The 21,300-nt window shown below is 44.8% G+C and overlaps 1 protein-coding gene across 1 annotated transcript in view; it reads right to left on the bottom strand.

Annotated features, from left to right (window-relative positions):
• SLC1A3 (solute carrier family 1 member 3) overlaps positions 1-21,300 on the bottom strand; it is a 130,622-nt gene that overhangs the window by 101,215 nt on the left and 8,107 nt on the right. The window contains exon 2 of the mRNA XM_040338438.1: positions 3,082-3,353. Coding sequence (XP_040194372.1) covers positions 3,082-3,262 — 181 coding nt within the window. The 5' untranslated portion in view covers positions 3,263-3,353. The remainder of the gene's footprint in view (positions 1-3,081; positions 3,354-21,300) is intronic.

Below are 21,300 nucleotides of genomic sequence, written 5' to 3'. Positions count from 1 at the left end.
TGGGGATGTCATTAAAGTTCATGTGTGTGTAAAGGCAGGCATCCCAATACTTTAGGAAATATAGTGTGTGTTACAAAGCAACATAATAACGTAGAAAAGTGATGGCATAAAATGACCAAGTGGTCTATCGAGTCTGCCCTTTTTTTTATTTTTATTTGTTTATAAATTTTTTTAAATGCATTTTTTGTTAACTTTTGTGTCTAAGTATATATATCTATCTATATTTGCCCCAAGTACGTTTGATGCCACTTACTGTTGACTGACACACTACCTCTGTTGGAAGTCTATTCAAAGCATCCACTACTCTTTCAGTAAAATTATATTTTCTAAGATTAGTTTTGGAACTTTATTCCTGTTAGTTTGGAGTCATGTCCCCGCATTCTTGATCTTGGTTTCAAGATCAGATGAACCTTATTCCCCTCCTTGATGTATTTAAAGGTTTCAATCATGTCTCCCCCTGGGACTTTTAAAATAGCTAAACTTTGACACACCCATTGGGGTTGATTTACTAACACTGATTTACTAGTGCAAAATCTGCTGCAGTGCGGCGCCGTAAGGGGTTGGTGTTGCACCAATTTGGACAGTGCCATTGCCGGCAATAGCCACCAATTTGGCATGTGATTTGACATGTTAGATCGCATTTCAAATTGCATCAATGTGAACCTAGGCTCAATGTTGCATATGAATCCCGACACTTTTAGATTTTTTGGCAATTTCTTTTATTCAATGTTCAATGAAATTGTTCTTGGTGTTTTTAAGTATTTGTGTTTAATAGGTGCCTGAACAATCCAAGTCCGGGTTTTCTACTTCTTTCTTAGTAGTACTAGGAATGTAATAGTACTGTAAATATCAGATCGTAAGGTGTAGTTTTTAATGGTATCATTTTTGGTGACCCCTTTTCTCAGTACCTTCTGTGGCAGAAATCTAAGATTTTATGTATGTAGCGCCTGGTTACTTCAAGGTACCGGTGCTAGCTTAAATTTAGAGGGGGATCAGAGATGTAGTTGGCCCTGATCCAGTTAATTTGTTCAAATTGGGTCTCTGTCTCAGCTTGGCTGTGCTGTGGGCTCATTCGATTGCTTCTGGGGTGCTGTTCCCACCCCAGGATGATGGGTGGCAGCAGTGGAGTCGAGGTTTGGGTGCTTTTCCCCAGCAGGGAATAAGGAGGGTTTTTTTCTCGCTGTGCATGCTGGGTATTTATGGGACAGACGCCATTGACCTGGGTCTTCTTCTTCGAGTGCAGCACCCACCTTCAGGGTGACTGCATCACGGCCCCCCCCCCGGCGAAATGGGCTTCCAGGCCGGTGTGCCCGTGCCACGCGGTGTTCCTAGTTCTGGGACCACGTTGGTTCGGAACATTTGACCTGTGGCTGGGCCCCAGTAATCGACTGGGTCCCAATCATTGAGAAGATCCCAAGCATTGTTCCCTTGAGGAAGCTGTTTGGTAGGGAGTCCATCTGAGGAGAGCCAAGAGAGGCTGGCGATTCAATTGGGTCTCGACAATCCACCGGGGATCAAGGTAACCAGTTACTGAAAGGATGGACATTGGTCACCTATCAGTCGGGAACCTCTACATTATCTGAAGGAGATCCAGGCTAAATCTATTAAGGAGAATTACCTCCGTTATCTCAATTTCAAGGAGGGTCTGTGGCAGAGACTTTTCCTCTAAGTTCCAAGTGATACTCTGGCTGCCAGGTCAGTGAGAGAGGCCTGTCCAGGTACACTAAGTCCACTCAGGCAGGAGTGGAGCAAGAAGTGTTACATGTGGGAGCAGGACTGTTTCCCTATTATTACGCCTGAATTTGCTGTTCTCCTTCTACCTTCAACTCTACCTTTCACCACAAGTTTTACTGGTTTACCCGGCTGGGTAATAAAGAGCACAGAAAAGACACTTGTCGTGGACATTCCGTTACTGCTACATTCACCATACACCCTTAGACGGCGGAGGAGCCATGAGGTAACATGCCACCCAAAACAAACCAGCAGCTCCTTCGGGGGTAGTGCTACACGTACATTCTTGAATTTTGTTGATTTTGTATTGTTTGTTTCTATGATTTTAACTAGAAGACCAAAAAGCACTTTGATAAAATCTTTATTTAAAGTACCGTAGTTAACTCTCAGAAAAACCCTGCAAGACAAAGGCATAATGAGTTGGTATGCATAGCATACCAGCTCATTATGAATTACTTACCTGAGAATTGAACCCCTCGCAGCGGTCCTCGTCCCCCCCCTCCGATGGGGACATCTCTCCCGGGGGTTACTTCCGGGTACCGTGACTCTGGTGCTGTGATTGGCCGGAGCCGTGATGACGTCACTAATGCGCGCGGGATGCCGCCGGTAATGGCACATGGACTGAAGCAACGGCACATAGGTGCCATTGCTTCAGTTTGCCCCAGTGCACTTGTACCGATGACATCGGTATATGCATGGGACAGGGGATATCTCCTAAACCGTGCAGGTTTAGGAGATATACTGGGTATCTACAGGTACGTCTTAATATAGGCTTAACTGTAGCATAAAGTGGTTGTAAAGGGTTTACAACCACTTTAAGGCTAACCATAGATGAGTTTTTTTTTCATTCAACCATTCAAAAAACTGACCTGATATCCCTATCCACACACTCAAAGTGAATGGAAGAATCATCCCTGCTGTGTCATTGTATTCTGACAATGGGGATAATACACTGATCAGCACTGCAGTCCATAGCCTGCAACACTGATTGAACATTTTTTGTCAACAGGGCAGTTGAACAGAAATCGATCAATAGACTGATATCTGCCTAAGCCCACAAGGCTGGGGTCTCTGACATTTGGCCACTTCAGTGCTGAGCAATGCATTGTGGGAGCAAAAAGAGAGGGGCCCATGCTCCTTTATATCCAAAGATGGCGGATGAACGAGGTGAAGAAAAGTATCATAAATGAAAGGGAAAAAGCTATAAAAGAACCTATTACTTTGTCTTCAATGAGCAAAGTAAGTGACAGGTTTACGTTAAATCCCAATGTACCACCTTCGCTCAGGTAACATCACATAAAACATAACAACAAAAAAGTCAACAAAAAAGTCATAAAGAAGAGTACTTACCAACCACAACAGCAATGACAGTAAAAAGCACAAAGCCATTCCGTCGTAGGAAGCCCTTGACGTCATCCCTGGTTATGTTTTGCATCTTCTTCTTGGCCATCAGAGAGCGTTGGCGCACACCTTGCTGGAAACGCTCCATCCTGTTTCCAGTTCTTGGATCCTCCCCGTTGCTTTTAGTCATCTCTGCCAAATAAAGATGACTCTACTCTCAGTTCGATGGCAACAGAAACTTCCAGTGGATGATCAAACGCGGCGGGGCAGCCGCAGCCGAACTGTAACATAAGATATGAATAAACTATTATGAAAATCCAACAAAAGAAAGAATCTGCTCATTTCCCATCTACTGGGGATGACTGCTAATAGTATTCACACACATCTCATTTAAGGAGGTAACATTACATACATCATGCACAATAAAGAAATAAACGACAAAAAAAATAAAACCTTTAAAAGGTGAGTCAAGTATTGTGGTAAACTAGTCTTTGGATTTACATATGGTGATGTGGTGTTCTTCCTTTAAACCCAACTCCGGGAAATACACAAAAATCACCTGCTCTCCACACTGCAAGGGTTAAATAAATACCCATTAGGCCAAGGAGGTAGAGAAATAAGATGGCATCCTTAGCTTATACCTTGCATTGGCAGGCTTCAGCTTTCTCCTCTTCTCCCTGAATCTCCTGGCTGTGGGTGTTCCTTTGCTGTCCTCACATACAATGCAGGGGTACTGGCCCGGAATTGTACTTAATTATGTCAGCATGGGACTTATTTAGGGTTTTTTTTCAGCGGGAACGTGGAGGAATGCAGTCCCGGCACCTCTAGCACTGAATGTAAGTAATGGCAAGGGGGTGCTGGGAGGTGCTGGAGGGTCTTTGGCTGAGTGCTGGGGGGGATCTGTTATCTCCAGAGAAGATCTATTGTTGCAGGGGGACTATTGTTGCTGGTGGAAGGTCTATTTTTGCTGGTGGGGGTCTATTGATGCTGGGGGGTCTACTTTTGAGGGAGGAGTCTCTTGATGCTGGCTGCTGGGAGATGTTGGGGGAGGTATTGTTTTTGGCAGGAGGTCTATTGTTGCTGGGGTGATCTATTGCTGCTGGCTACTTTCTTGTTATCATTAACAAATTCTATAAAAATTATGTAGTACCACAAATTTATACTTGGTTCTGTATTTTCCAAAAGGGTGATACTGGGAGGTGGTGGAACCAAGGGACTGTGCTCTGAGGTGGGTAGGGGGTGGAACCAAGGGAAGGTGCTCAGAGGTGGGTAGGGGGTGGAACCAAGGGACGGTGCTCAGAGGTGGGTAGGGGGTGGAACCAAGGGAAGGTTCTCAGAGGTGGGTAGGGGGTGGAACCAAGGGAAGGTGTTCAGAGGTGGGTAGGGGGTGGAACCAAAGGACGGTGCTCAGAGGTGGGTAGGGGCGGAAAAAAGCGATGACTCAGAATGGGGGAGTTCTTTATTAAAACTGGAGAGTACAAAATCAGGCTCACTTCTGCATAGAAACCAGTCAGCTTCTAACCTCAGCTTGTTCACTTAAGCTTTGGCAATAAAACCTGGAAGCTAATTGGCTTCTATGCAGAAATTAGCCTGATTTTGCACTCTCTTGCCTTAGTAAATAAACCCCCATGTGACTGCTGGTTGGAGTAGAGACTTCAGGGGATCAGTCACACAGATGGAGGGAGCCTGCCAGAAGTGGTAAGGACCAATCAACTTACATATTTTGTTCTCTGGGAGGATTAATTAAGTATACTGACTGGTCACTATTGGAGACAACTCAATTCCATTTTCTGCTGTCCAGTGTTATATAAGATATGTAAGTGTAGCGCTCAGAGTGATATGTTAAATATCAAAATACCATATATGTAAAAATTACACAAAAGATAAATAAATGTGAAACAAAAATAAACAGTCTGTGCAACCCTTTGGGAAAAGGGTGAAACCAATGGATGGATAATGTAATAAACTTGATATGATATCCAGTGAAAAACCAAAGTCCAACAAAACTTGATATTCAAAATAATTAATATTGTTGAAGTTCATTATCTCCACATTTCATTCAGGTGAGTGAGAAAAAAATAATAAAGAAGATGCGTGACTTCAAAAACGATAAAATCCCACCACCGATAAAAGTGCAGGCTTACCAGAACTTATTGACCGCTAGTGGCATATGCCAAGAGAGGTCAATCAAGGCTTATTGTGACAGATGTCAGAAAACGATCCTTATCCAGGAGTTGTAGACCCAATTGGATGATGTATCCGTGGATGGAATAGGTCCCCAGAGACAGACGGGAAAATTTGGCTGATGTAAAGATTTCTTGCATGCAAAAATGGGGCGACAGTGGAGTCCTCCCGACGCGTTTCGTGGTCAAAAGCACATCGTCTGGGGTACCAGAATATGTAAATGTTTGAATATCTATTCACATGTACAATATAAAACGCTTATAAAGACTATAATAACTATCTCCACACACACTTGATGAGAACACAAGACAGTTTGGCCCCACTGAACAGTACATTTTCAACAAACAGGTAATCTGTTTTTGCATTAAGAACATGGCTGAAACTGGGAGGTACTTATCACCATGTAGGTTTCCCAAATGTCAGTAGCAAGATGTGGTCATGTATTAAAACTTTAAAACTGGTCACATATGTTATAATCTGTTTGTACAATCTTTGTACAGTCCTCTTCAAATTACTCAAAACTACTGTATGTACTGCATGGGCCAATCCAAAACACCGCCCCCCCCTCCCATGTTGAGGGCATGTGGCCTGGTATGGTTCCCCGTTTCCTGACCTGCCAGGCTGCATGGTCGGATAAGGCTGACTTCTGCATAGAAACCAATGAGCTTCTAACCCCAGCTTGTTCATTTAAGCCTGGTAATAAAACCTGGAAGCTCATTGGTTTCTATACAGAAGTGGGCCTGAATTTGCACTTTCCAGCTTTAGTAAATAAAACCAATTGTGTACTTAAAAGTGGGGTATGGCGGTAAAGTAAACCCTCATTGGAGCAAAGTGAAGATTACATACATGCACGGGTGTTGTACCATCACTGGCAACCTTATGGATGTGCAAGAAAGATGCCGGCAGCAGTAGAATATCCCCAACACCAGTTCCAAATGAACCAAGAGCTGAAACACAAAAATACCCTTGCGTTGTCCCATCCCCCACCACAAGCGTTAATACTATGTCTAGGGGGTAGAGAAATAGAGAAAGGGGCTTCCCTATTTTCCTCAAAGCTTTGGTTTATGGGTGGTACCCCAACGGCATCACATACATTGCAGGGATATTGCCCTGCATTGTTTCTAAAGGGGGCAAGTGTGCAAGCAGCTTAGAGAGGAGACGGCACTTGACCGGTCATACAGAGGCACCCTGCTGAAGGTTGGAGACATTAGCCTTTCATCCAATGATAACCTCTGCACAGAAAATCTTTCTACTACAATAAAGAAAAAAAAAAAAATTGATACAACCTACACAATGTTTCTTATGGTGTAAGGCTGGGTATGATAGATGGATTCCACCATCCACACAAGCAAGGTGGATGGAGGATTTCCTGCTAGGACATTGTATTGTATTGTATTCTGACAGTGAGGCCTCGTACACACGACCATTTTCCTCGACAGAATCCATCAAGAAACTCGGTGGCAGAGCTTTTTTGCCGAGGAAACCGGTCGTGTGTATGTTTTTCATCGAGGAAACTGTCGAGGAACTCGACGAGGAAAAAAGAGAACACGTTCTCTTTTTCCTCGACGGGAGTCTCAATTTCCTCGTAGTGTTCCTCGTCGGGCTGGTTTTCGACGAGAAACTCGATCGTGTGTATGCTAAGAAACCCGCGCATGCTCAAAATAAAGTATGAGATGGGAGCGTAAAAGTAGCGTTTGTAATGGAGATAGCACATTTGTTACGCTGTAACAGTCTGAAAAGTGCAAATCGTCTCTTACCAAACTTTTACTTAACACGCAGTAACATGAGATTAGCAAAAGCAGCCCCAAGGGTTGTGCCAGTGGAATCGAACTTCCCCTGCCATTGTATGTGTTGTACGTCACCGCGTTTGAGAACGAGGAGATTTGGTCTTGACCGTGTGTACGCAAAGAAAGCTTGTCAAGTTTCTCCACAAGCCTGACAAGGAACTCGTCAAGGAAAACGATGTGTCTTTTCCGACGAGTTCCTCGGTCGTGTGTACGAGGCCTAAGACTCTTTGGTTAATTTGGTTGGCCATGCAACAGAAATTGACTTCTGTTGAACAGGAAGGGCCACACACAGATTGAAATTTGGCCGGTCTCTGCTGAACCGGCCACATTTAGATCCGTCTGTGTCCTGCCTTAATATTTGACTCAACGCATAACACCCAACCAATAATTATCTTTTTTGTTTCTGACTGCTGAAAGAAAGGTAACATCTTATTGGTTGTTGTCAGGGGTCAAGTCCTGGGGAAAAAAGTGTGGGAACTCCCACTCAAGATCCACTTCCCCACTAAAAAAAAAAAAAAAATGATACGCTCATATGCATAATTACTAAACCGCATGTTTTGTTTTTTTTCTAAATCCCACGATAACTCGCGGCAGACCTCCGCAATGTCTCCTGGGAACAATGACAAAAACTCCCAGGAGACATTGCGGGATCGAGGAACCTGATGAATCCATATACAGGAAGCGGTGAAGAGTTGGCTCGGGCGGCTCGGCTGCTCTAGTCCTGCACAGGGAACTGAGTTCCTGCTGTGAAAAAAGTGCAGGAACTCCGTTCCCACGCGTTCCCACAGGACTTGAGCCCTGGTTGTTGTAAGTTACTGGTCAAGTCACTAGGCTTGAGAATTGGCCACCTTATGGATGTATTTAAAGCATTTGACTCCAATTTAAAGTGCAATTTAAGGGGAAAACAAAAGTATGTAGAACATACTGAGGAGCTGACTTGCCAAAGGCATGACTGGCACAGAAAATACATTTCCTTTCAGCAACTTATGTTGTAAAAACTGCACTAAGCATTATTTTACATATGAGCTCAAGACATTGGGTGTTGATTTAACAAATAGACGTTTCACTTTGCAAGGGAGTTTTCACTTTGCAATCAAGTCTCTCCCGAGCTTAATGAAAAAGGTGAAGCGCTGCTGACATTCATCATGCAATCATATGCTATCAAAAAGCTGTTATTTTTTATTTCCCTGCTTGTGATTGGGTATTACTTTAAAATTTCACTAAATTTACTGAGATAAAAAAAAAAAACTCCCCTTCAAAGTGAACAATCCTTCAGTAAATCAGCCCCTTATTGTCAATATACCTCCAGATCAACAGTCCCTCCTGTGACAACAAAACTCTTTACTGTGTCATGTGCCTAAAACAGTAATTCTCATGTGGAAACACTAAAAATATAGGAGCTGTGGATGGCCCTATCTCCTTCTCAGCATGTGATCACTGTCAATGGTAAGGGTGGACACAAACACAGCATGACTCCCAGTAATAGTTAGAGTGGGTTTAGACAAGTTATTTTTTATGTTTGGGTGAAGAGATCAGATAATTTGAATATTATTAGAAGACTTTACAGAAGTTTTAATAGGCTATTTATTTAGACATTTAAATAATTCTAGGATCAGAGACTAATGCAAATACAATCTCTAGAGTCTACCAAGCTGGAAATTTGTGTTGAAGAGAATCAGGCCTCGTACACACGACTGAGGAACTCGTCGGAAAAGACACATCGTTTTCCTCTACGAGTTTCTTGTTAGGCTTGTTGAGGAACTCGACAAGCTTGCTTTGCGTACACACTGTCAAGACAAAATCTCCTCGTTCTCAAACACAGTGACGTACAACACATACAACGGCAGGGGAAGTTCGATTCCACTGGCACAACTCTTGGGGCTGCTTTTGCTAATCTCATGTGTTTGCGTGTTAAGTAAAAGTTTGTTAAGAGACGATTTGCACTTTTCAGTCTGTTACAGCTTGAAAAATGTGTTATCTCCATTACAAATGCTACTTTTACTCCCGTCTCATACTTTATTCTGAGCAAGCGCGGGTTTCCTTAGCATACACACGCTCGAGTTTCTCGTCGAAAACCAACCCGACGAGGAACACGATGAGGAAAAAGAGAACTTGCTCTCTTTTTTGCTCGTCGAGTTCCTCGACAGTTTCCTCGATGAAAAACGTACACACGACCGGTTTCCTCGGCAAAAAAGCTCTCCCACCAAGTTTCTTGATGGATTCTGCAGAGGAAACCGGTCGTGTGTACGAGGCCTCAAAGGGGCTGTAAGGGTAAAGGTAAAGGTTTTTGTTTTTTCACCTTAATGCATTCTATGCATTAAGGTGAAAAAACACCTGGCAATGACGGCCCCCCCCAGCCCCTCCCATTTTACTTACTGGAGCCCAGTCACCAAGTGTGTGCTTCCCCCGACGTCCTCTTCTAAACGGAGTCTGGCCGTTGATTGGCTAGATTGGATAGATTGATAGCAACGCAGCCATTAGCTTGCGCTGCTGTCAATCACATCCAATGACGCGGCGCACAGTGATACAGCCGGCAGCTATATCCCGCAAGCTAACCCCCCTGGGAGAGCGCTTCCCATGAAGGGGGTTAGCTATTGCGGGGAGGAGCCGAGACAGCCGCCGACGGACCCCAGAGAACGAGGATCGGGGCCACTCTGTACAAAACGAACTGCACAGTGAAGGTAAGTATAACATGTTTGTTATTTAAAAAAAAAAAAAGCTTTACAACCCTTTTAACCCCCCTGGCGGTATTCCCGAGTCTGGCTCAGGGTGGAAATCCTGTACCATAAGCGGTATCCCCCGAGCCAGACTCGGGATCGCTTGCAGCATCCAGGCAGGCAGAGTTACTTACCTTGTCCCTGGATCCTGCAATGCCTCCCCGCTGTGTGATCGAGCTGCCGCCTCACTCGATTCACACAGTGCCTGTGTGCCGCCGAGCTCCATTCCCTGCGACGTTACAAAGCACGGGGGCGGAGATCGGCGCTAAATTAGAAAAAAGTAAATAAACACAATACATACAGTATACTGTAATCTTACAGATCACAGTACTGTATGTAAAAAATACACACCCCCTTTGTTCCTAGTGGTCTGCCCAGTGCCCTACATGTACTTTTATATAATAAATAATGTTCTTTCTGCTTGGAAACTGTAGATTGTCCATAGCAACCAAAAAGTGTCCCTTTATGTCAAAAGTGGTTTTAGACTAGCTAGAAAACGGCGATAATAAATTAGAATCACTTGCAGAATTGAGCGATAGTGATTTGTGGGGAAATTCGTCATCAAACAATAAAAGTAATAACAGCGACAATTCTGCAACTGAGCAAATTTCAGTGTTTTTGATTTGATTGAATAATTGAATAATTTTTATTATAATTACATTATTATTTGTTATAATTATTTATAGTTATTTATTAAATTATAATTTATGATTTTGTGTTTCAAACTTTATCATACCCGGGATGTCTAGTAGACTCCTGTTTTGTCAGATTTAAGTGAGTTATTCCTGAGGCCTCGTACACACGGCCGAGAAACTCGACGGGCAAAACACATTGTTTTGCTCGTCGAGTTCCTTGTGAAGCCGCCGAGGATCTCGGCGAGCCAAATTTTCCCATTCCCGTCGGGGAAAAAGAAGACAGTCGGTTTCCTCGTCGAAAAGTGTACACACGACCGGTTTCCTCGGCAAAAAAAAAAAAAATCAGCAAGCTTCTTGCTGGTTTTTGTCGAGAAACTTGTCCGTGTGTACGAGACCTAAGAATTACAGGAGTAAAATATAAAACGCCAAATTTTCATGCAAAATAATTGTACAGCTTTCAGCACCTAAAACCAGAAAGAATCATACCACCAGGGAGGTTAAATCCCCAAATGCAGTCAAACGTTCTTTTCTTCTAGTTTTGTATAGAGCAGGCTTTACAACCTTTTTTATGGAGGAACTCTTGAAATAAATTTTGGGCCTTAGGGAATCCCTGCTAAAATGGTTATATCAAATATACAAGAACAAGTCTCCTGCGCTCTGATATTTTTAGGAAGTACTATGAAGTGGTGCAGTTCAATTAAAAGTTATCATCTAGAGTCTTGCAGCCCTCCTCAGAATCGTGGGAATTCATGAAACTATAAAAGAGAAGAAAAAGAGCGGAGGGCGCACCGACCTCGTGTGATACTGATAAAATGTATTTATTCCAATAGTAAAATCAATGGTTATACTCACAAAATTGGAGTTAAAATCAGGCTTTAAAAATGAGTACAGCAGATGTCCAGCATCGTCAGTGGAACACGAATAATCGTTTGAACCAATCAGTAGATGTAATAGCTGACGCGTTTCGGGGGCGTACCCCTTTCCTCAGAGCTAACATGGTCTGCAGTGCTGATTTTAACTCCAATTTTGTGAGTATAACCATTGATTTTACTATTGGAATAAATACATTTTATCAGTATCACACAAGGTCGGTGCGCCCTCCGCTCTTTTTCTTCTCTAAAATGGTTATATCGACACTTAATTTTCAGGGCTCCCATCAGGGGGGACAGCCCATACACATGTAGGAGGCCTGAGGTGTCTCGAGTGGCCTGGTCCCCAACCAACCAGTTGTCGCTGGGTCCAAACATCCCCAGAGCATCCTACCCAAATACAAAAATAGTGTCCCTGCTGCCACAGCATCGCTCAGCAGCACCACAGGCTATGCAGCAATCAGAGCTGTCCCTGAATGTACCGCTGCTGACAGCATCCACCGCCGTTGTCACCTTCTGTTCTTAGTGCTAGCATTTGGTTGATAGGACCAGCCATGTCCTAGCAACCGATCACATGCTTGCTTCTACCCCAGGTCCTAGCATTCAGAGTCAGCTACAGGAAAGATGGAAGCTGAAAGGCTGAGCACTGGTTCCTCCTCCAAACTTATCTGGTCCCAGTGCCCAGCCTTTCAGCTTCCACCTGTCCTGTAGCCGACTGCTGTATGAAAGTGCCCCTCTACTTCCTACTCTGATAACCACATTTGAATATCTATAATAATTTATAGCAAGCCCATCTTATCTGGTGGATCATACTATACTGAGCTCCACCTTCTCTGTTCATGCCTGTTTATTCTTAATTTCTGTTATGCAGTATAAATAAATAAACTTCTTTAACAAGGAAAGTGCCCCTCTACAGTGGATACCATAGAAAAAATGTTTCCCCACTAATGGTGGTAGGTAGGATAGGTGCTCCAATATATTGGCGGTCAGTGGCAAAGATGAATACTTACCATGGTTAGTAAAAGGTATACCTTGTTGTACTTCTCACTACTAAAGGAATCCCTAGGAAACGCCTGGTTGAGAAAGGCTGGTATAAAGTCTCAGATAATGACTAAGTGCTAACATTTGCGCAAAACACGTCTACCTCTTTGTCCCCTGCTCCATCTGTCAACCACTTGTCATATGAAGCTTCAATAAAAGTGCAGCCGTCCGGAATCATTTCCTTATATAAAGTCTGAGGCCTCGTACACACGACCGAGGAAAAAATTGTACCTTTACAAACCCTATAACTCCCTAAATGTCTTCACCTGTTCAGCCTGTTTGAAAATGCTGTCATAGAAATTGAACAGTTTAAATGAAGACTAATTTTTTTTTGATATTCAATCCAATCATTTTCATCAATCAGGTATGTGAAATGTTCATTCAATGCAACACAAAATGCAAAACAAAAGGTAAACTTGATTGTATCAATCTAACTTTCAGTAACAACAGTTTATTGAAAAAGTAAACCGAAACAATCAGCTAAAATGATTGGATTTTCTAACCCGTCCCATCGCTCTTATCTTTGATAAGACGTGTTGTATAGGTAGCAACGCAAGAAATTCCAACTGGGTGGCCTAATCTCTTTCAATTAAACTTTTTCCAACCCTTCTTTTCTTTCTAACATTTATAATCATTAGCTAAACGTTTCCTTCTTTCCTATACACAAGATCTTTTAACCCCCATCAGTCAGCAAAATGTCATAAATTCAGCTGCCATTGACATTAGGTAAATAGCCGGAGGAGACTGAACTCAAATATTTGTTCTCTAATATTCTCCATTTGTAGTGTATAGTATGTCCTATTCCTCCTCATATATTGTTAGTTCCTTGAAAACACATGCACTTTAGCAATGCTATGAGTTTCATTCAATAATCAACTTTAAATATTAGATTACATAATGTACAACACTGGGTAGCAGCTGGAAATCCAATATATCCCCCTTACATAGAATATAATGCCGTGTTCCTTTCACTCAAAGATTCCTTTTCTGTGACATTGCATCTGTCAAAGTTGTTCTCGTAAGCACTAAATTCCTTCCTTCCAGACAATCAGCCAAATACACATGAAATACACGTATGAGAGCTGCTTTATCTGCCAAGGATTAGTATTTCTGTCCATTCAGTCCTGAGATTTATACAGCTCTGCCACACACCATAGCCCTCTGTCTAGCATGATAGGAGACCAGTTAAAGCGGGAGTTCACCCATACATTTTTTTTTACCCGTAGATTGATGCTCATTTTGTCTAGGGGAATCGGCTAGTTGTTTTAAAATCCGAGCAGTACTTACCGTTGTAGAGAGCGATCTTCTCCGTCGCTTCCGGGTATGGGTCTTCGGGAGTGGGCGTTCCTTCTTGATTGACAGTCTTCCAACAGGCTTCCGACGGTCGCATCCATCGCGTCACGAGTAGCCGAAAGAAGCCGTACGTCGGTGCGGCTCTATACGGCGCCTGCGCACCGACGTTCGGCTACTTTCGGAAAATCATGACGCGATGGATGCGACCGTCTGAAGCCTGTCGGAAGACTGTCAATCAAAATAGGAACGCCCAGTCCCGCAGCCCATACCCGGAAGCGGCGGAGAAGATCGCTCTCTACAACGGTAAGTGCGGCTTCGATTTTAAAACAACTAGCCGATTCCCCTAGACAAAATGAGCATCAATCTAAGGCCTCGTACACACGACCAGTTTCCTCGGCAGAATTCAGCTTCCGACCGAGTTTCTGGCTGAATTCTGCGGAGGAAACTGGTCGTCTGTACACTTTCGGCCGAGGAAGCCGACGAGGAGCTCGGCGAGGAAATAGAGAACATGTTCTCTATTTCCTCGTAGTTCTATGGGAGCTCTCGTCCCGCCGAGCTCCTCGGCGGCTTCAGTGCTGAACTGGCCGAGGAACTCGATGTGTTTGGCACGTCGAGTTCCTCGGCCGTGTGTACGAGGCTTAAGGGTAAAAAGTGGTAATTCCGGGTGAACCTCCACTTTAACCACTTCCCGCCCGGCCTATGGCCGATTTACGTCCGGGAAGTGGTTATGAAATCCTGACAGGACGTTCTAGAACGTCCTGCAGGATTTCATGCCGCGCGCGCCCGTGGGGGCGCGCATCGCGGCGATCGGTGATGCGGGGTGTCAGTCTGACACCCTGCATCTCCGATCTCGGTAAAGAGCCTCCGGCGGAGACTCTTTACCACGTGATCAGCCGTGTCCAACCACGGCTGATCACGATGTAAACAGGAAGAGCCGCCGATGGCTCTTCCTCACTCGCGTCTGACAGACGCGAGTAGAGGATAGCCGATCTGCGGCTCTCCTGACAGGGGGGGTTAGCGCTGATTGTTTATCAGCGCAGCCCCCCCTCGGATCGCCACACTGGACCACCAGGGATGCCCACCCTGGAGCACCAGGGTGGGCAAAAAAAAAAAAAAAAGCCAAAAAAAAAAAAAAAAGTGTAAAAAAAAAAAAAAAAAAAAACATAAAGAAAAAAGATGCCAGTCAGTGCCCACAAATGGGCACTGACTGGCAACAATCAGTGCTGCCACCCCAGTGTCCATCAGCGCCACCCCAGTGTCCATCAGCGCCACCCCAGTGTCCATCAGTGCCACCCCACAGTGCCCATCCATGCCCAGTGCCCACCTAGCAGTGCCCATCTGTGCCACCCATAAGTGCCCATCTGTGCCGCCCATGAGTGCCCATCTGTGCCGCCTATGAGTGCCCAGTGCCGCCCATGAGTGCCCATCAGTGCCGCCTATGTGTGCCCATCAGTGCCGCCTACGTGTGCCCATCAGTGCCGCCTACGTGTGCCCATCAGTGCCGCCTATGTGTGCCCATCAGTGCCGCCTATGTGTGCCCATCAGTGTCGCATACCAGCGCCGCCAATCAGTGCCACCTCATCTGTGCCCGTCAGTACTACCTCATCGATGTCCATCAGTGCCATCTCATCGGTGCCCATTAGTGCCGCCATATCAGTGCCCGTAATTGAAAGAGAAAACTTATTTACAAAAAAATTAACAGAAAAAAATAAAAACGTAATTTTTTTTCCAAATTTTCAGCCTTTTTTTAGTTGTTGCGCAAAAATAAAAAATCGCAGAGGTGATCAAATACCACCAAAAGAAAGCTCTATTTGTGGGGAAAAAAGGACGCCAATTTTGTTTGGGTACAGTGTAGCATGACCGCGCAATTGCCATTCAAAGTGCGACAGTGCTGAAAGCTGAAAATTGGCTTGGGCGGGAAGCTGCGTAAGTACCTGGTATGGAAGTGGTTAAGTAACACCAGAAGTTGAACTTTACTCTCCCAATAAATAGGGGCAGATGGATTTCAGGAAGTAAATGCTACATGAATCATTTGCCCTTACTCAAGATGGCCACGGCCAGAAGTGCTAGGGGGTTGTTTTTCAAAGTGATTTCTCAACAAAATAAAGCATGGAGACATGAATGGATGGGGGGACTTTGCTATTACCATGTTTCCCCGAAAATAAGACCTACCCCAAAAATAAGACCTAGCACTATACTGCGCATGCGCATCGCCGTTCGGCTCCTTTCGCCAACCGTGACGCGGCTTACGCGACGGGGGAGAGCTTGTTTTTGGTCAAAATGTCAATCACAGACATGTTAGGAACGCCCACTCCCGCGGGACTCGCAACCCCGAAGCAACGGGTGAATATGCTGTACAAAGGTATGTACAGCATAAAAAAAAATAATAATAGCCTTAATCGTATTGTAATGTGGGGGGCCAGTGTAATAAAAAAAAGTAGTTTTTAGGGTGAACCACCCCTTTAAGCACCTAGGTGCAGGAAGAGGGAAGATTAACTATTCTGCCTAGCAACAACACTTCGAAGGCATCTAAAAAAAAAAAAAAATTCTTAAAGGACTAATGAATTGTTTTTAAAACTACTGATGTATTGTTATATTTATGGGTGGAACTCCACTTTAATGCAAACAAGCGCGGCTCCATAGACACACAGGGGTTGATTTACTAAAGGCAAATAGACTGCAGTTGCTCCAAAGATTAGTAAATGAGGTAAAGGTTCACTTTGCAAAGAATATCCAATCACATGCAAGAAAAAAAAATGCATTTTGCATGCACATGATTGGATGGTGGAAGTCAGCAGCGCTTCTATGGTAGTCCTTCAAAAGAAGATGAGGAGCCAAGATCGCCGCCGGGGACCCCAGAAGAGGAGGATCGGGGCCACTCTGTGCAATACCACTGCACAGAGCAGGTAAGTATAACATGTTTGGTATTTTAATAAAAAAATGACTTCAGTAACACTTTAATGTACTCTGGGCCTCTCTGTAGACTTGTTATGCAACAATTCAAAATGTCCTTAAACATCAATCAAAATCTACATGCAGATACAGTTGCAAAACCTGTCAAGTTGTTTTTCAATGAATGTAAGAACTATACTGATCATACAGCCAGAGTACTTACATTTACCCTTGGGCTTATTTAATAAAATAGTGGAATGTGCAGTGAATATGTGCAAAGGGCAATATCTCTTATAAATTAGGCATATGTCATAGTTTATGAATGTAATTATGCTAAATGGAAACATGCTGTACTCATTTTCACTGTGTCTGAATTACGCCTCCATTCATCCATAGAGATCTTTAGACATATTTACCTAATAGGTCAGACCTGAAACGGACCAAAAAGATGCACAGAACTCCAGTGCAATTCGCACCAGAGCCGCTGCGGACATGTGTGAACCCCAGAGCCCGCCCTACCATGGGACCCAATGGGACCATGGTACCAGGCGGCATCTAGGAGGGGGTGGCAATCCGGCCGGCAGAAAGTTACAATACGAGCGACGCGGAGAGCAGAGCGGTGCAGACCGCGGCGACCGGCGCCTAGCAACCAGACCAGTGAGTGATCAGGACATCAGGAGGAGGAGCCGAGGAGGCCGCGGCCTCCCCAGCATTCACAGCGCGCTGCCGCTGCCGCTTAGCTTCCGCGCCAAATTGCTCCGCACTGCGCATCCGCCCATCTCGAGTCCTGCGGCAGCATGAGGGAAGTGTGTGGGTTGAGGACAAGGAGGAGAGAGAGCTGCCTGTGAGGCGCTGACTGTACTGAGTGTGTCCGACCACCGACCGGACTGAGTCTGACTGACAGTGTGAGCCAGCCTCTCAGGCCTCGTACACACGACCGAGGAACTCGTCGTAAATGAAACATCGTTTTCCTTCGACGAGTTCCTTGTCAGGCTTGTGGAGAAACTTGACAAGCTTTCTTTGCGTACACACTGTCAAGACCAAATCTCGTCGTTCTCAAACGCGGTGACGTACAACACATACGACGGCAGGGGAAGTTCGATTCCACTGGCACAACCCTTGGGGCTGCTTTTGCCAATCTCATGTTACTGCGTGTTAAGTAAAAGTTTGGTAAGAGACGATTTGCACTTTCCAGTCTGTTACAGCGTGACGAATGTGCGATCTCCATTACGAACGCTACTTTTACGGTGTGCTCCCGTCTCATACAATAGTCTGAGCATGCGCGGGTTTCTAAGCATACACACGAACGTGTTTCTCGTTGAAAACCAGCCCGACGAGGAACACGACGAGGAAATTGAGAGTCCCGTTGAGGAAAAAGAGAACTTGTTCTCTTTTTTTCTCGTCGAGTTCCTCTGCAGTTTTCTCGATGAAAAACATACACACGACCGTTTTCCTCGGCAAAAAAGCTCTGCCACCAAGTTTCTTGATGGATTCTGTCGAGGAAAATGGTCGTGTGTACGAGGCCTCAGACTCTGAAAGAAAGGGTAACTTACAGTTCAGTAGCTGTGGCAATGTGGCATGTGCTGGGGCCTGGGCAGCTCTTACTTCCTTCTCATGGTACTGTGCATCATGCATCATGTGCGCAGTGCTGTGCACTGTCTGTCTGTCTGCAAACTATTATTCATTAGTTTGTCCAGTGGCCTGCGGCTGGTGCTCTAAATTATTTTTTGGGGGGGAGGGGGCGCAAACGAAGAAAAAAAAAAAACTATTGCAGCATCACTGTGCCCATCATATTCAGCCACTGGGCCCATCAATTGTCACCACTGTGCCATGCCATCAAACGCAGCCACTGTGCCATCAAACACAGCCACTGTACCATGCCATCAAACACAGCCACTGTGCCATCAATTGTCACCACTGTGCCATCAATTGTCACCACTGTGCCATGCCATCAAACGCAGCCACTGTGCCATCAATTGTCACTGCTGTGCCATCAATTGTCACCACTGTCCAATCAATTGTCACCACTGTGCCATGCCATCAAACACAGCCACTGTGCCATCAATTGTCACCGCTGTGCCATCAATTGTCACCACTGTGCCATGCCATCAAACGCAGCCACTGTGCCATGCCATCAAACGCAGCCACTGTGCCATCAATTGTCACCACTGTGCCATGCCATCAAAGGCAAGCCACTGTGCCATGCCATCAAACGCAGTCACTGTGCCATGCCATCAAACCCAGCCACTGTGCCATCAATTGTCGCCACTGCGCCAATTGTTGCCACTGTACCCTTTAATTGTCGCCACTGTGCCAATTGATGCCACTGTGCTCTTTAATTGTCGCCACTGTGCCCGTTGATGCCACTGCGCCCATTGTCGCCACTGTGCCCATTGTTGCCACTGTGCCAATTGTCGCCGCTGTGCCCTGTAAAATGCCCCTCCCCCCACGCCCGACACTTAACTTTCAGGGGGTCAAACACACTCCACGGTTGCGTTTTTGGCTAACTTTAGGTGTCGCCTGTCCATATTTCACATGTGTATGCTGGGTGTCAAACGACCAGAAAACACACCGGAAGTGCATCACAAACACATCAAAAATGCATATGCAATTTTTTATTTTTATGGAGCACTGGGAAAACAGCCTTAAGGCCTCGTACACACGACCGAGAAACTCGTCGTAAATGAAACATTGTTTTCCTCGGCGAGTTCCTTGTTAGGCTTGTCGAGAATCTTGACAAGCTTTCTTTGCGTTCACACTGTCAAGACAAAATCTCGTCGTTCTCAAACGCGGTGACGTAAAACACGTACGACGGCACTATAAAGGGGAAGTTTGATTCCACTGGCACCACACTTCTGAGCATGTGTGGGTTTCTAAGCATACACACAAACGTGTTTCTCGACGAAAACCAGCCCGACGAGGAAATTGAGACTCCCGACGAGTTTTTTTTCTCATCGAGTTCCACAACAGTTTTCTCGATGAAAAGCATACACACGACCGTTTTCCTCAGCAGAAAAGCTCTGCCACCAAATTTCTTGATGGATTCTGTCGAGCTTAAGCCTCGTACACACGCTCGGCTTTCTCGGCCAGAAACAGCAAGAAAACTGCTGGCAGAGCTTTCTTGCTGAGTATACCGAGCGTGTGTACGAGACTTTCAGGTTTCTCGTCAAAAAAACTGTCCAGAATCTCGACGAGAAAAATAGAGAACCTGTTCTCTATTTTCTCGTTGTGAGATTCTCGGCAGTGTTTTCCGAGAAACCCGAGCGTGTGTATACTTACCTGTCTCCATGGAAACCCGCACATTCTTGAAATGATTTTGACGCATGCACCGTAGCTTCCAAGGCATAGGTAGGGTGTAGCAAGATGGCGGCGATGGCATCGAATGTGGCATCGTAGTCGTAGATGTCACCGCATTTGTGTCATTCAAAAGAACGGCGGTTCTTTTGAATCGTACGTGTGTACACTCGGCCGGCAAGAATATCTTGTCAGGAATCTCGTCAGGAAAAACAATGGGCCAGATTCACCAAAGAGATACGACGGCGTTTCTCCTGATATGCCGTCGTATCTCTGTTTCTATCTATGCGACTGATTCATAGAATCAGTTACGCATAGCTAGCCCTAAGATCCGACAGGTGTAATTGTTTTACACTGTCGGATCTTAGGATGCAGTACCACGGTCGCCGCTGGGGGGAGTTCGCGTCGTAAACCATCGTCGAGTATGCAAATTAGGAGTTACGGCGATTCCCGACGGATTTTCGCGTTCGCTACGTCACTGCTAGTCTAGTTTCCCGTCGCAAAGTTAGTCGTCGTTTGACCTGCCCTAACTTTACTCAGCAATCGTATTGCTGTTTAAAGTATGGCCGTTTTTCCCGCGTCGAAATTTAAAATTTAACGTCGTTTGCGTAACACGTCCGGGAATACGGAAGTACGCTACGCGCATCGCCGTTCGAAAAAATTACGTCACGGCGCGCAAAGCACGACGGGAATTGCGAAACTGAGCATGCGCAGTAGGTCCGGCGCGGGAGCGCGCCTAATTTAAATGGCACACGCCCATTTGAATTGGCCCGCCTTGCGCCGGAGGCTGCCAGCGTAGTTTTCATCGCAAGTGCTTTGTGAATCAGGCACTTGCGATGAAAACTTGCGGCGGTGTAACGTATCTACTATACGTTACGCCGCCGCTCACCTACGTGAATCTGGCCAATGTTTTTTTCCTGACGAGAATTCCGGCCGTGTGTACAGGGCTTTAGACTTTACTAACAAATAAAGCTGAGCTCCAGCCAGTGTTAATTTTGGCTGCAAATTTCGATTTTAGTTTTAGTCTTAGGACTAAAATGGCATTTTAGTTTTAGTCCCATTTTAGTCTTCTGCAAGTGTTTTAGTTATATTTAGTCGACTAAATCTCCAGTACATTTAAATTGTGATGCATTATTTAGAGTGAAAAATCTAATAGTTTGGTCTAGAAAAGAGCAGCACTATGTACAATTCTACTGACTTTCTATTATTGATTGCATTGTCATTATATTTGTGCAACTGTTCATTATTATTACAATAAAAGTTTGTAAACAAAAAAGAAAAATCTAATAGTTTAGTCCCATTTTAGTCTTTTGACTAAAATGGCATTTTAGTCTTAGTCGTATTTTAGTCATCTCAATTGTTTTAGTTTTAGTCGTATTTTAGTCGACTAAAATGGTACAGTGGAATCTTGGATTGTGAGCATAATCCGTTCCAGGAGAATGCTCGTTATCCAAAGCACTCGTATATCAAAGCGAGTTTCCCCATAGAAGTCAATGGAAATGAAATTTGTTCCGCA

The sequence above is a fragment of the Rana temporaria genome, chromosome 1, assembly GCF_905171775.1.
Source record: "Rana temporaria chromosome 1, aRanTem1.1, whole genome shotgun sequence".
NCBI lineage: Eukaryota > Metazoa > Chordata > Amphibia > Anura > Ranidae > Rana > Rana temporaria.
The sequence above is the reverse complement of the archived record's forward strand: the minus strand, read 5'-3'. Positions and strand labels throughout refer to the sequence as shown.